Genomic DNA, 14,467 nt, shown 5'->3' with positions numbered 1-14,467 from the left:
GGAATTCGTAAAAGAAATTACAGAAGGTGTGTTCCTAGGCCACAGGTGAAAACAGAAGTGTCCTGGTTAGCAGGAAGTGCCCTCTGCAACTTCCCTGTGCAGCTTGGAAAGTTGTATTCCCTTTCCTACTTCCTCCCCGGTGATATCTGTGTACTCTAAGTAGGTTTATCTGCTGTCCCAGCATGAAGGGAGCTGGCATGACCCGGTGACAGGCCCTTTGTTATTCACAACACAGAGGGTATCATTTAGAACACAAGGGGGATGCCCACAGTGCCTTGTGGAAATGCAAATACAGACACATGCTGTCCACCTCAAGTGCAGGTAAGGATGATTTGCTTTGACTTTTGACTCGACTTTTCTTGTCCGAGTTGTGTCTCACTGTAGTTTTTGTTGGAACTGGGGTGGGGGGGAGGAGGAGGAATGTTTTAGAAGGTTTTCATCGAAAATCCTAGATTTTGTGTGTGTTTTTTATAGTAGTAGTACTTTAATAAAGTTTTTTTTTCCCTTTATTATTAAGCTTAAGCCTGCTCTGCTCTATTCCTAATCACGTCTCACAGCATTTATTTGGGAAGGTATATTTCCATAGGAGCACCAGCATTGCACCAGTGCCAAACCATGACAGTCTGCAAATTTTCCCGTGGACACCTGACCACCATCTGAGACAGCTGAGCAATCCTTTAGTACCAAACTCCCCGGCTCTCCTCCTTTTTGAAGTTAGGCGTGGAAACTGCTGTGATTCTAAGGCTCTTTGTAGCCCTGAGATAAACAGAGGGAGGTAGAAAGCAGGGAGCTCATTTGTGGAATTTTCTCGCTGCACTTGCACCTTTTAGAAGGCGTGCAGAGCGTGCTGGCAGGCGATGGCTCTGGGTCAGGCCTGACGAGGAGGTGGCAGCCAGCTGCAGGATCCCCCATCTGCGACCTTCAGGGCCCAGCAAGAGCCTCAAGGCTGCAGCTCCTTCCTGCTATCTCGACAGGAAAAATAAAAAAAAAGTCAGGAGAAGAATAAGGACACTTTTGGTATGCACTGGCCCAGGCAGTTTCAAATGAGCACTGTGCTTTAAGGAAAAAAAAAAAAAAAATGTGGTTTATTATTTAAATTATTCTGTAAGCAAAGCAACGTGGCTTGCCTTTTCCTCACAATGATGGAGGGCATACAGAACAGCTGAATATGCAACTGCTGTTTAATTCAAGACTTAAGCAGTGTCATTAAACATATTTTCTTGCAGAGAAAAATTACTTCAATAGCAAATTGCATTTGTCTCACTTGTGAAAACACAGCTTATTAAGGGTGTTGCTTCTTCTATTTTGTAGGTGTTAGTCTGGCTATTTAATTAAGGGTCTGACAGTATTTTCATTAAAATATTTTCATTTTTCAGGATGTGTAAGGCTTAAAAATTAAAGCTTAATGGGTGAGAATCCTTTTCACAAGCCAAACGGCACTGTAACGACATAGCTACCTAAAAAAAAAAAAGAAAAACAAAGGAAAATGAAAGGAAAAAGAGATTCTATTTCTAGGTTCTCAGAAGCCTCAGGGCAACACCAACCGAAGGTGCATAAAGACCTAAGTATATCTTCTCCTACACCTATGACATTAATGAACATTTTTCCAGATTAGTAACTGCTAAATTAGTAGATCTCTGCATTAACATATGAGCAGATTGCTGCAAATGTAAGCAATAATTGAGTAGTTGTACCAGATTGCCGCTGCTTAACTGCAACACTTAGCTTCAGCTATCCCCGTTTAGGAGGTAATCACGACTTCAGGGTTTATTAGAGCAAAAATGATACGCGTTTGCAGCCAGCTCGCCTAGGCGCATTCCCACCTCCGGCAACACCTGCGGCTCCCCAGGTCGGGAAATCCTGTGCTCAAAAAAGGCGATGCTTCAGGCTGCAGCTTGCTGCCCAGACCGGACAGTGGCGGCTCACTCTTTGAGTTTTAGGGTTTTTAAAGTTCTGCCTTTAGCACGACGTGCCCCAGAGCCGGTTTTGGGGTGTGAGGGGGGCGCAGGAGCCCTGAGGGCCGGCGGGGCAGGGCCCGGGCTGGGCCGGCCGCGTCCCCCGGGCAACGGCGCCTTAAAGGCGGGCGGGGGCTGAGGCGGCGGCGGCCGCCATGGCTCACGGCAGCCCCGTGGTGAGTGGCTAGGCTGGGCTTGGTTAAGCTAGGCTCGGCTCGGCTAGGCTAGGCTAGCGGGGTCTGGCCGCTCCTCCTGGCGGGACGCTGGGGGCAGGGATGAGGATGATGAGGAAGTCGCCTCCCGGCCTGGCCAGGAGCCTCCACCTGTTCGCTGGCGCGGGAAGCCCAAGGACGGCATTGAAAGCCTTTTTTTTTTTTTTTTTTTTTTTTAACTAAAAAAAAAAAAAAATATCTGTTGAAAATGACCATTTGCGGGCAAAAGGGGTTGGCACTGGGTAGCTGCGGGGTGCGAGGGACGCTGTGGCAGCTCGGCGGTGCCAGGCAGGGAGGCAGCGGCCTTGGTGCCACGGCGGGTTTTGGCCGCTGCTGCCTCGCCCTTCCTGGGGCTCCCTCAAAGCATGAGAGTCCCAGGGGAGCCTTGGAGGCTTTGCTGGAACGGGACGTGGATGAGCCACCCCACTGCACACGGGTAAAACCGGAGCTGGACAGTTCCCGCTGTGGATGGCCTGGTTCTGCCGAAGGAGTGCCTGCGTGCGAAGGGATTAAGCTGGAGTACAACAGCGCCTGTGCTGTAACCATTTTCCTCTGATTTGCAGGCATGCGGTGTTTGAATTTTACAGTTCCTGTGTGCAGTTTTTATAGAGCATAATAAATATTTGTACTCGCTGTAGCTTGGCAATCCTGGGGAGAGGAATAGGCCCGTTGAAAGATTAACATTTAGATTCTCTTCTGGATTAGCAGTGAAGGCAGAGCATTTGACATATGGGCTGATCAGCAGCTTTTAGTGTAGAGATACAAGAGCAAATTTTTTTTCCCCTCTTCATCTTTATAAGTATCCTGAAAAAGTGCTGGGGGACTCTGGATGTTGATAACCCCTGATAAGAAATTACACATGACTATGGTTGTTTTAAAGTAGTTGTGTTGGTTGCTTTTTGAAGAAAGTGTAGCATGTTACTTCTTAATACCTCCTTTTCTTTGAAAAGAACTTGTTTGTCATATGAGCTTTAGAATAACTTAGGATAAGTAAAATATTAATTTGATATTTAAAAAAATATATTATTAATCCAGAATCTTGTAAGGTTTCCTAAAATATCTCAGCTTCATTTTTCACCTTGTGTAGGCTATTCTGATGGTAATGAGAGTCAAGATGAATAAGCTTTAAATTGCTAAAGGCTCATTATCTTACATTTGCATTGGAGTGTAGGAAACTTGAAGCTCATGTGTATCTGCTGTCCAGGTCTGATTGGAGGATTAGGATTTAATCACTGGCATGGACAGAAGAAAGAATAAAATGTTCTGTTGGAGCCCTATTGTAATGTAAGATGAGTGATCTGTATTGATAGAAGTAGTGTTCAAATTTCCACTTAGGTTACTGTGCAGCATCAGACTGTTTCCACAAAGGTAAAAAAAAAATCTCTATTACTTTTTGTGGGTTCCTTACATTCTGCTTCTGATGGAACTGGCAGGGTTCATTTTTAATAGCTTGTATTATTGGTTGGCCCTTAGATTAGGAGCAATGATTCTAGTATGATATAATGGGGTTAGACAAGCTTGTTTGAAAATACAGCACAGCAATGGTTTTTGAATGTTTCTAGGATTTTCTTAAGCATTTACCAAATTATTGGTAGTCTAAACAATAATTTGAGGCTCAAATCCGGTACTTTTTTAGGGTGTTAGATTTGAAAGAATGAGTGGACGTGCAGACCTTTGCATTTGTCATTCAGTTTATTAAACTGATCTGTTCATGCTGTTCAGTTTGTAACAGCACTTTATGAAGTGAGATTAGACTTTGTGCTATCTTTTCAAATGACTTAATGCTCCTCTTAACTTGAAAATATTTCTTTTTTTTTTCTAACGTAGCCTGAACTATACAAGTCCATTATTGAAGATGTGGTTGAAGGTGTGCGGGAACTCTTTGCAGAGGAGGGTGTAGAGGAGCAGGTTCTGAAAGACTTGAAGCAGGTTTGTTGGGTTCCCTTGCATTAACAGCAGTTGTGCTTGTGCTTTTCTTTTGAGATGATGGACCTGTCCATTTCTTTGCCCTCCTAAACATGCAAACTTTTGCCCTAATTTAGGAGTTGCAAATCCTGCAAGTGATATGGGGGCTGCTGGGAGTTGAAATTGGTTCGTTTTTGCTACCCTGTTTGTTGGATAGAATCAGTCAATTTACTCTTGGAAAAGCTGGGAATACCTGCTTATATTTTTTGATGCAGTTTGTTGTTAAAGCTGATGTTTGTTGACCTTAATAATCTTCCTGCAGCTTTGGGAAACGAAGGTGACACAGTCTAAAGCAACAGAAGGCTTCTTCAAACACAGCCACTGTTCTCCACGGTTCAGTCTGCAGCTGCCACACAGTTCTCACAGCATTTTGCAGACTTCAGCAGGTCAGATGTTGTTGGACACAGTGCATGCAATTTCAGAATATCTTGGTGATTCAGGGATGTTTTTGGAAGACTTGGAATAATCTTGGTTTGTGTATATATCTTATGCATATATTTAGCTTGATGTGGAACAGTAATTATTTGGAAGCAGAATTTGACCAGTAAATGATGAATTAAACTTTAATAAACGAATAGAATTGTGTCTACATGCTTTTGATCAGCTGCTCATTTCCAGTGGCAAAACATGCACAGAGTTTTAGCCTCCTTGTCTGCAGTCCAATAGTGTAGCCCTTCAATTGCAAATTTACCTGCAGGGTTAAGCTCCTGCTTCCCCTTTTGATGTGTGCCCTGATGTTCAGAGGTTTTATGGCTCATTTGTGCCATGTAGTTCTGCTGTCAGGTTGGGGCTTAATCTTGTTCTCAGTTTGTTAAAATGTAATCCCTTGCTCAAACAGAAGAGAGGAAGCCTTTTAGTTTATCTTCCAGTTAGTTTTTCTAAAAGCAGCATTCCTGTTGCAGAGGAGTACTTGACTTTCACACAGTCTCTGACATCAGGACCTATTCTTAATAAAGTCCAGCTGACCACTGTGGTATTGTTGTGGTAGAGTGTAGTACTCAGCTGAGACTTACCCCAAAGTGAGAGGCTGTTAGGACCTTTGCCCATGAAGGACAAACCCCATATGAGGTGATTTAATGAAAATCTGTGTTGCGGTGTATTTCAAGCTTGGGCAGGCATTCTTTATCAGTGGGGTTCTTTACTTATTTTCTTTTTTTTTCTTCCTTTTTTGTGTTTGTTTTTTTTACAGTCTTCCTAGTTGAATGAACTGTTTCTGGAGGCAGGTATTTTATTAGTTTCACGTGACTAAAAGGAATATACTTTTGTGTTTGCAGGCTATTGCAGGTTTTATATTTAATGAGCCTTACCTTCTTACTCTTAAGTTTTTAAAGGGCAATACTAAGGCCAAGCAGTGTGAGCAAATCTGTTTGTTTCCAAAAGGGGGCTTTGAATTGCCCCATGGCTAGAGATTTTCAAAGTAGTTAGGGCTACCTAAAGTGCTTGCTTCTAAAATCCCAGGAAAGTTTTCCCTTTGCCCTTTTTTCTCCCGTGCAATTCAGTATTGGATGCTGTTGAAAATCTTATCCTACTGTTCCTACTTTTTGCATCAGTGGACTTGCTCTGCTGTGAAAAAAATACTTGCATGTTTTCCTCAAGTTGACAAGGCAATACTTGTGCTCACTAATGAGGATGAATTGAAGTTAGATTGCTTTAGTTTCACCCATGTTTGCTGTAAATTATTGAATGATAACTGTATCCAAGAAATTAATGTTTTTTGTAAAGTGGCTTTTTTTTTTTTTTTTTACAGCTTCTTATGTCATCCAGGCCGGCAGAGGTTTTCAGCATTTCACAGCAGCAAAACTGGTATGTAGCTGTAGTGATTGTTTTACTTCAATTTTGATTATGTTGGACTCATAAATTTTTAAACTTGTTTTCCAGTTATTAGGCTTAAGTAGGGAGAGTTGCAACACTGCTGCTTCTGTTGGAGCAGTGAAAAAGGATGGGATGTACCAGCTGGTTCTGCAAGGAGTGAAGCCAGAAATGCTGGAAAGACACAGCTGCATGTATTTAGCCCATAGAATGAAAGTGTAGTGGAAATGCACAGCTACATATACTTTTTAAAGAAAAAAAATTATTACTGGTTGTTAAAATAGTGCATGGCTGGGAAATACTACCACTGGTGAAGCTGGGAGCAGCATTATCTGTGAGGTGTAGAAATCATCCAGAAGGAAAACGAGTGTTTTTATAGTTGACAAGATCAGAATTCTGGGCGTAGCAAAATTTCTTTGGGGACCAGCCACTGATTGCCAGAGCTTGATGAACTTACTGAGTGCCTCCTGAGCCTCAAGCTAAGTAGCTTGTCAAGTTGAAATGGAATATTGGGAAGATGTTTCCTGATTTAAAAGTTGGATTTCCTCAGAACCGCTAGATTGAAAGGGAGGTGTATATCCAACTCTTTGCTTCCCAGGAGGAATAGAGAATATGAAGTGACTTCATAGGCCTAGGCAAACACAGCAAACCTGTGCTGTGTGGGGTAATGCATAAACTTAGGTAAAAGTGACTTTGAGTAGAAAAACACCTTTCTGGATGGTGGGTACATTGAGGGGATTATGGAAAAAGCTGCCTTAACAAAAAGGGAGTGTGATAGCTGGAAAGCAGGAAACACTTGGGGCAAGCCATTACTCTGTCAGTGCAGAATACTCTTCATCTGTCTAAATCTCAAAAGCATGATGCAGCTTTCCAGTGAAGATGACCACAGAGAGCCCCTCACTGGTGTTTCCCATGGGTATTCCAGGTGTGGCACTCGGTGTCCTTTCCTGCCTGAACCCAGCTCTTGTGTTGCAGGGGCCCCCACGAGTGGGTGTGACTCTTGCTGTCCCTTCGTGTGTAGCTTATCCTTTACAGATGCCAGCTGGAGTGATGCTGCAGCCAGCACCAGGTAAGGGTAACGAGGAGATGTCAACCCTTGCAGTGCCCTGGGGATGTTGAAAGAGTCCCAGGGACAGTAGATGAAACCGGTTGAAGTGTAGGGTAGAGCTGGTCATTCTCCTCTTTGTTTTTGTAGTGGCTGTGTGGGGGAGGTAACTGCATTGATTAGTTGGTGTGTCAGTTTTACAACTGGTAACAAGTGTTTTCCTTTGTCAGCCCAGACACGGGTATCTCCTTCTCCCTGTCTCTCTGGGACAATCTGCTGTGCTTTCAAAAAGCTAAAGGCACTGTGGTTCTTCAGAGACAAAATTGATTTCTTATTAAAATAAAATCCAACTATCCATTAACTTTTTGGATCCCATTCTTTTGGTGATAAAACTCCTTGTACTGTTTAGGTGTGATCATTGGAAGGCTTAGTTCAGTCATTGACTCTTCTGTCAAACAGCTGTTCTTTGATGAAAACTGATGTCTCTAGTTATCTGTTTCAGGTATAATTCCTGTTTTCATGAGACCTATAGACTGGTACCAGTGACTCTGTCTCACTCCCCAGTGAGTGGGGAGAAGAAAAATCACATGAAATTTAGAACTGGGTTCCGGCATCTGTTTTAACACTGATAGTAATAACTTTAAGCATTCAGTATTTGGAGTGGTTTTCTTAAGAAAAGATATATAAATTAGGGGTTATTTGGTTTCTTTTAAACTAAAATAGGCAGGTTTTTTAGAGAGAATACCTAAATGTCCTTAAAGGGATGAACTCTCTCTGTAGCTATAGACTAGTTTACTGTTTCATCTTGCATTTCTTAGTTTCTGAAATGACATGGAAAAATTCAAAACCAGGGTATTTCTTTATTTATTTTAAATCCAGCATGTAGTTAAATTATTGAATTTACTGTCACAGGGTACTGTGTAGGCCAAACCCAAAAAGAGGTATTAAACATGATGGACTGGCTGGAAGCCATGATTTGGAAAGCTTCTGAATGCCTGATTTTCAAGGGCAGGAATTATGCTTGAGGAAAGTTTTGCTTTGCAAATGTCCTTTTTCTCATAGTTTGCCCTGGTGGTTGCTCTTGTTTTCAGTGGTGACAGGTCAGTGGCCTGGATGAGCCTGTAGTTTCACCTGATGAAGCAGTTTTGAACTCTTCTCTCTGCAGGACAACTTTACAAGGTGAATGTGCCTGTTGTGGTCACACAGGCCTCGGGAGATGGAAGCATTCTCCACTACCCTGTGCAGCAGATGTTTCATCCCCTTGGGCAAGCTTCAGTTCTGCAGGCCAGCCTTGCCAGTGTCACACAGCTGAATGCATCTGCTGCCCGTGCAGCTGGTGAAACACTGCAGCCCCAGGAGACTGCTGTCCAGCAGGCTGTGCTGTTTAAACCAAGCTTTGTGGAAAAACAACACCTGGAGACCTCTGCTACCTTGGTCCAGCAGCCTTCTGTGAGTCTGCAGGAGTTTGAAATTAATGCAGTGTTGAATCAGTGCAGTGAATCCACAGAAAAATTCCAGCATGACAACCTTCACACAGCTGTGTTTACTCCAGAATGCTCTGAAGGACTTTTTATGGATGAATCCTTGGCAAGCAGCTCAAGCAGTGTCCTGCTGGATGTGGAGGGGCAGCTGGACATGGAGCATCCTGAGCTGCTGCAGCAGCAGGTGTCTGATGATATCATTGACCTGATTATTGCAGGGGAAGGTTTGGATGAAAATGCATTTCTAAAGGATCAGGGCAGCATGGCTTCCTCTGACAAGGTAAGGCCTTTTGTTTCTCAGCAAATGAAAGTACATCTGTTAGAGATGGTTGTTTGGACACATTTCTAAGTGACAGCTAGCGCCTCTCTGTGAGAAGAACAAAAGTTGTTTTGATTTTATGGTTCAGGCTTAAGCTTGTTTAGAATAGCAGTAGCTGACTGCTTGTTTTTACATTAAGAATTTGTCAAAACTACTGCTAAAATACTGTGATGAGAATACCAATTTTAAAATACTGAAAAATGTAATGGATAGATAGAATGTATTAGACTCATTGATTACTTTTGAGATTCATGGCAGTTTTTTTGTGACTAAGCAGACATGAAAGACTCTTTGAGGACTTCAATATTCTGGCACTGATCTGCATATGGATACTGGTCAATTGTGGGCAAAGTGCTTTCACAAGATCAGCTGGGATTAATTTTAACTTGTAATGTGTGAAGAGCATTAAAGATGTAATGAGAATGCATTCAGCCAAATGAAAAGCCAAATTTGATAAGTGAAAATCTCCTTGAAGAAAATATATTTCCTTGGGGAAAAAGTCCTGGGTAAACCAGAACTCAGCTGGAGCTGTGTGGGAAACTTGAGTGGTTTTAATTAACAAGCTGCTTTCCTGACCTCACCCAATTTTAGTGCCAGAAATTACTTGGAGATGTTTGAAGTTCAGGCTGGCTTGGTGACTTTGAGTTGTAGTGTTCATATGTGATTGAGGCAGATTTATTAAATGCAAATTTAATTACAGTAATGCCCAATGTCTGTAAATAGAAAGTGCAATGTTGCTCATCTGAACTCTGATGGCAGCATGATGAAGGCTGACTGTAGTGAGAATGGGAGGTCAAAACCAAGCATTCCTTTCTTGAACTAGAAAGTGCATGTGGATGGGAATTAAGTGCTACAATAAAGATTTAATGAGAAACTGAAGATAGCTGAAACCTTAAAGCCCTTTTATGCTCCTGTGAATGCTCTGTTTAGGAATTCTATCACTTTTATGAACAGTAACTTGAAGTACTGAAATATTTACTGTCTCTCCCAGCTTTTTATATCTTATTTAAACAAAGCATTTTGAATGAGTTGAGGGAGAGGGATCAGTTCATCTTGACTTTTATTTCAAAAATGAAAAATGTTATTTTTAGGGGTGGAGGAGTAGCTTCCTTTTTTGTTTTTATGGGAGGTTTTTTTTTTTTTTGCAATAGAAATTCTAAGTGTCCACTTGACTGCCTTTGCTTTAGAGTTGTTTGAGTACAAGGGTGTTTAGAGAAAAGGGTAAGACAATTTTTTTTCTGTATTGCTGAGGGATATTTGTCCTGGGTTCCATTTAAGTTAGATGCAACACAACGTTTACAAATGTACTCAGGTTTTACAAGCAGTAGGACCTGAAACTCTCATATTAGTGCCCCAGGCTTGTTGATGTATTAAACAAAAATCTCAGGCTTTGTGCTGAACATGGGTGGTGTTGATTCACAAGCTGTCCCTGGTCTCTTTCTTTCTGTCCCACGGAACCCGCGGAGCAGACGGAATCGGATTTACCGCTGGAGAAAGATCTCTGCAGTGACATTGAAGGCATAAGCCAGCTTGATGGCACTGGGGATGTTTCTTCCAAGGAACAAATACCACAAACAAAAGATAAAGAAGAGAATGAATTCATTGGCTTCATTGATTCAGAGGATCTAAGAGTTCTGGATGATGAGGAAGACTACGATGAAGAATGTGACAGTTCTTCAAACACAGAGTCCAGCTGCAGTGATGGGGACAATGAAAACCTCCAGATAGACATAGTTGAGGAGGTAATTTACTTTTAAACCTTTAGAAGCACATAACAGTATTAGATCTCTCTTGACTGTTGAATTGTTGGACCTAGAACAGTTCCTGGTTAGTTTGATGCAGGGCATGCACAGTGAAGTTACAAACCTCTGGGGACAGGAGGTACTGCAGAGAAATTACTTGAAAGCACATTATGAGGAGTATGGCCAAATGAAAGAACTGTTGGAAAGTAATTTGTTTATTGGATGAATTAAAATACTTAGCTATCAGAATTAAGGTTTTATTGTAAAACCCTGGCCTCAGTGGAATGGAGTTCTGCTTTTAACCTAAGTAAGATGTTTTTTAAAGAATTAGATTTAAATAAGATTTATTTAAATAAGATCAGGATACAAATCTAGGTTTCCTTTCCTTCTGAAGGACCACAGGGGATTAGACAGAGAACAATGAACAAGAACTTTGTTCTCCCTCTAATGCCCTGCATTTCCTAGGCTTTCCTTTTTCATAAAGATATGCAATTTTGTATCCTATGGGTTTGTTCACAAGAGAATCAACTTGTATCATTTGGACTTCATATAAATACAACTTGACCAGCAACTTTCAGTTACTGGGGTCTGCTTTATCAGTTTTGCTTTTTTGACCAGTGTTTTTGTTTAGGGTGTTTTGGGTTTTGAGAATGCAAACATGTAAAAGGTACTTGTAAATGAGGTTGGTGCAACGTGGTCTTCACAGCCTCCAGGTCTTGATTTTTGCAATGGTAACTTTATTGTTCTGGGTATGTTTGATTCCAAGTATATTCATTGCTATTCTGAAAGAGGTTATAAAACAGAATTTTAATCTCTAGGACCCCTTAAACTCTGGTGATGATGTCAGTGAGCAGGACATTGCAGACTTGTTTGACACTGACAATGTGATAGTTTGTCAGTATGAAAAGGTACAGTAATACACTTTTATCTTTGTTCCTTAATCATCCTAAATAATATCTGCAGCAAATCCATCTCTGCTCTCCTGTCAGTGCCTTTTGAAGAAACTCTAATGCTGTAATGGAGTGTTTAAATGATGTGTTTAGCTGACAATAGTCTGAAGACTTTCCTACTGTTTTCTGAAAAGAGGATAATCATAATGGCCTATTAAAGGAAAAGGGAACAACAAGTCTGGCAAAATAATGATTTGTAAAGATGCAAAAGCTTGTTTATTTCCTTAACTTTTAAGTAAGATCAACATCTCCGTGGATGTATGTAGGCATATTCAGCTGTGAATTAAGGCTTTTAAAAAGGATAACAGAAAGAAAGGTGTATGTACTTTCTTTTACTGTTTTTTTTATTTGTCTTTGTAGTGCTCACTGAGAGATTTTCATACCAGAATTTTGTTCTGTCTGAGAAACCAAGTAGTCATTAAGTGCCTTATTGTCCACCTTCATTTTAATGCTTAAAATTCAACCTTACTTTGAACTCCTGAAGATCAAATTGAGTCCTTTGAGCTATTGTTTGGTTTTGGATGCTTACATATCAGTAATTTAAAAGAGAAAAAAAGGGCATATTTTAAAGCAAATATGGAAAAATGTGTCTGTAGTTTGTTTAAGATTTAAGAGTGTGCCTTGACTTTTTTTTTAAATATTCTTTCAAAAGTGACTAGAGAACTTTTTGTGTGTGTCTAACTCGGCCTGTAACTTTTTTGTGTGGTTGTCTGTGGTTTAGGAAACAGTGAGGTGCTAAGAAAATTGTCTTTATAAATTGTGACAGATTGACTGTTCCTGAGACCAGTTATTTTGGAAAGTTATAGGGATATGTGTAGAAAATGCCTCTGAAATGAAGCCATTGATGTCTGCATTGTATTGAAAGGTACACCAAGTTTTGCAGCTTCAGAACTCAGACCTTACAGTTGCTATAGGTAGTGCATACTGTTATCTAGAGCAAGTTTTGTCTGAAATAAGCTAAAAAATTGCCTGAAAATCTAAAAGAAACTACTAGGAAGGTCAGCGTTGGGCATGCCTTATAGGAAATTTAATATCAGATGTTATTAGAAATTGGGAGTCACAGAAGCTGGGGAAAGATGTTGGTAACTTTCCCCTTTGCAATACAGGTTTAATAAAACATGTAGGCCCAGTAGAAAGTAGATTAAACCAGTTATGTCTTTAATTTCCTTATTACCATTAAGACAATGTTCTTGGTAAAATTGCTGTCCCATTTCTTTTCTTTTCTTTCTGGAATTGAAAACTGATGCTGACAATTCAAGGGATTTTCTAGGGCTATTTAAAATTACTTTTAATATTAAACAGAACTTTCTGAAGTATGGATCTCCTTGCAGGCATTTAAAAAGAAACAATATGCACATTCTTTTTTTTTTTTTTCATAGCAAAATTTGCCTTTAAGCCAAGTTTTGATGCTTTTAGCCTGTTCCTAAGACTTCTGTGCATGCAACATTGCTTTGCCATGTGAAAAGGAGAACATTGCATTTTAGTTAAGGTACACTGGTTTGCAAGGTGTGCTGTGTTTTGGGATTGCCCTGTTACTGTTCTCTTGTCCTGCTGGTGTTGAGCTGTCATAGGTAACAGTTTTTAGGGGGAAGTTGTGGGACAGGATGGGATAAGATTCAGGAGGTTTCTCTCTTTGTGGGGGCAGGGAGTTCCTTATAAACAATTGAAGTATAATGCTTCCATTGAATATTCCATTGAATATTTTGGGCCGTAAGGATTTTAAAATAAAAACAAGCTGTGTAAAACAGGTTGTGCTTAAATCTTGCTGGGTGTTTTTAATGACTGGCCTAATTTATATCTGTGATTTCATTAATTTTGATTATTATTTTTTACCAGATACATCGAACTAAGAACAAATGGAAGTTCTACTTAAAAGATGGAGTGATGTCCATTGAGGGTAAAGACCATGTTTTTGCAAAAGCCACTGGAGATGCAGAGTGGTGAAGCTTCACTCCAGTATGTCCTTGAAGGCTGTGGCATTATTTTCTTATAAGCCTTCTGTGAAACAGTTGGACTTTCTGTTGTTGTGCCATTTAAAAAAAAAAAAAAAAAAAAAGAACCAAACCCCAAAGCAGCAAAGCTGTGATGAAAAATATGCAAAAATCTGTGTTGGTAATTTGTAGTGTTAATCTGATTAGTTTGCAAACTAAACCACTGTCTTTGCTGTTCTTTTCTGATTTTTAAAATTTTTTCCAATGAAGAAGCATCATTGGAATGAATAACTTTAAAGCTTGAAATGTTATATCTGTTCGTAATTCAAGAAGGTAAAGAAATTTTAGTAATTAGTAAAGAATGACTTATTGATTATAATCAAATAAGTTTTAGTTCTGTTATTTTTTCCCCAGCTCTTAAAAGCTGAGGTATGACTTGAAATATAAAATTACACTGTTGTGTTATTCTTTTCAAAGACACTTGACTTGAAAAAAAAAAGCAATAGCTATGCAAGCCTGAAACCTGTAGCTGTTTCAGCTGCACACTTCTCTTGATTTTTTAGTTGCTTTGTGTTTTTTGGACTTCATTTTAAAGACATGCACTGTAGATGCAATAAGGGAAATTTCTGGGAAAGATCCTGGAACTCTCAATATATGAGAATTATTATTGTTTATTCTGTACTAGCTATGTCTACTGAGATGCAATGAGTAGTGTGATGTAATATTAAAATGTGATTTATTTTCACTGTCAATGCGAAGTCATTGAAGTTTGCTACTGTACATTTCCCCTTTGTTCTAGGACTACACACCAGTAAGCTGTGAATGATACAAATTGTGCATAGTAATAAAAGTGTCATCTCATACACATTTCTAGCACAGAGTTGTTTTTGTGCTCCCTTAGTATAAACTCTCTTAGAGAAATGGGTACAAAGCCATGCACGTGGCAGTGAGAACTGCATTCCTCCCAACTTCAACTTTTTGTTAGTTTTTCTAGAAATAAAGGTCCAAAAGAAGCTTTGGGCCCTTGTCTTTCAGAGCTGCAGCTTTTCCCTGGCTGG

General features: G+C 40.2%; 1 protein-coding gene across 5 annotated transcripts; it reads left to right on the top strand.

The window, feature by feature from the left end:
* The first annotated feature begins 1,759 nt into the window (after positions 1-1,759).
* GTF2A1L (general transcription factor IIA subunit 1 like) lies at positions 1,760-14,274 on the top strand. 5 transcript variants are annotated; one of them, XR_008430052.1, is made up of 10 exons: positions 1,760-2,131; positions 3,995-4,096; positions 4,395-4,518; positions 5,880-5,935; positions 6,917-7,010; positions 8,152-8,747; positions 10,256-10,528; positions 11,347-11,436; positions 12,858-12,967; positions 13,315-13,402. XR_008430052.1 is itself a non-coding variant. In XM_053938683.1 (9 exons), exons 1-9 carry the CDS (start codon positions 2,111-2,113, stop codon positions 13,420-13,422), a joined length of 1,464 nt encoding a protein of 487 aa, XP_053794658.1. In that variant the 5' UTR covers positions 1,761-2,110; the 3' UTR covers positions 13,423-14,274. The 5 variants fall into 5 exon arrangements, 2 of the variants coding, with proteins under 2 accessions (XP_053794659.1, XP_053794658.1); XR_008430053.1 differs by lacking the exon at positions 12,858-12,967 and adding an exon at positions 12,245-12,343 and having other exon boundaries at positions 13,315-13,401; XR_008430054.1 differs by lacking the exon at positions 13,315-13,402 and adding an exon at positions 12,245-12,343 and having other exon boundaries at positions 12,858-12,943.
* Positions 14,275-14,467: the final 193 nt, after the last annotated feature.

The sequence above is a fragment of the Vidua chalybeata genome, chromosome 3 (assembly GCF_026979565.1).
Source record: "Vidua chalybeata isolate OUT-0048 chromosome 3, bVidCha1 merged haplotype, whole genome shotgun sequence".
Lineage (NCBI taxonomy): Eukaryota > Metazoa > Chordata > Aves > Passeriformes > Viduidae > Vidua > Vidua chalybeata.
The sequence above is the reverse complement of the archived record's forward strand: the minus strand, read 5'-3'. Positions and strand labels throughout refer to the sequence as shown.

Excerpts from the sequence above, each read along its gene's own strand:
- GTF2A1L (XM_053938683.1), top strand. The coding sequence starts at position 2,111 with ATGGCTCACGGCAGCCCCGTG. Across the intron at positions 2,132-3,994 it reads TGGCTCACGGCAGCCCCGTG|CCTGAACTATACAAGTCCAT; the intron begins GTGAGTGGCTAG and ends TTTCTAACGTAG. Across the intron at positions 8,748-10,255 it reads GCATGGCTTCCTCTGACAAG|ACGGAATCGGATTTACCGCT; the intron begins GTAAGGCCTTTT and ends CCCGCGGAGCAG.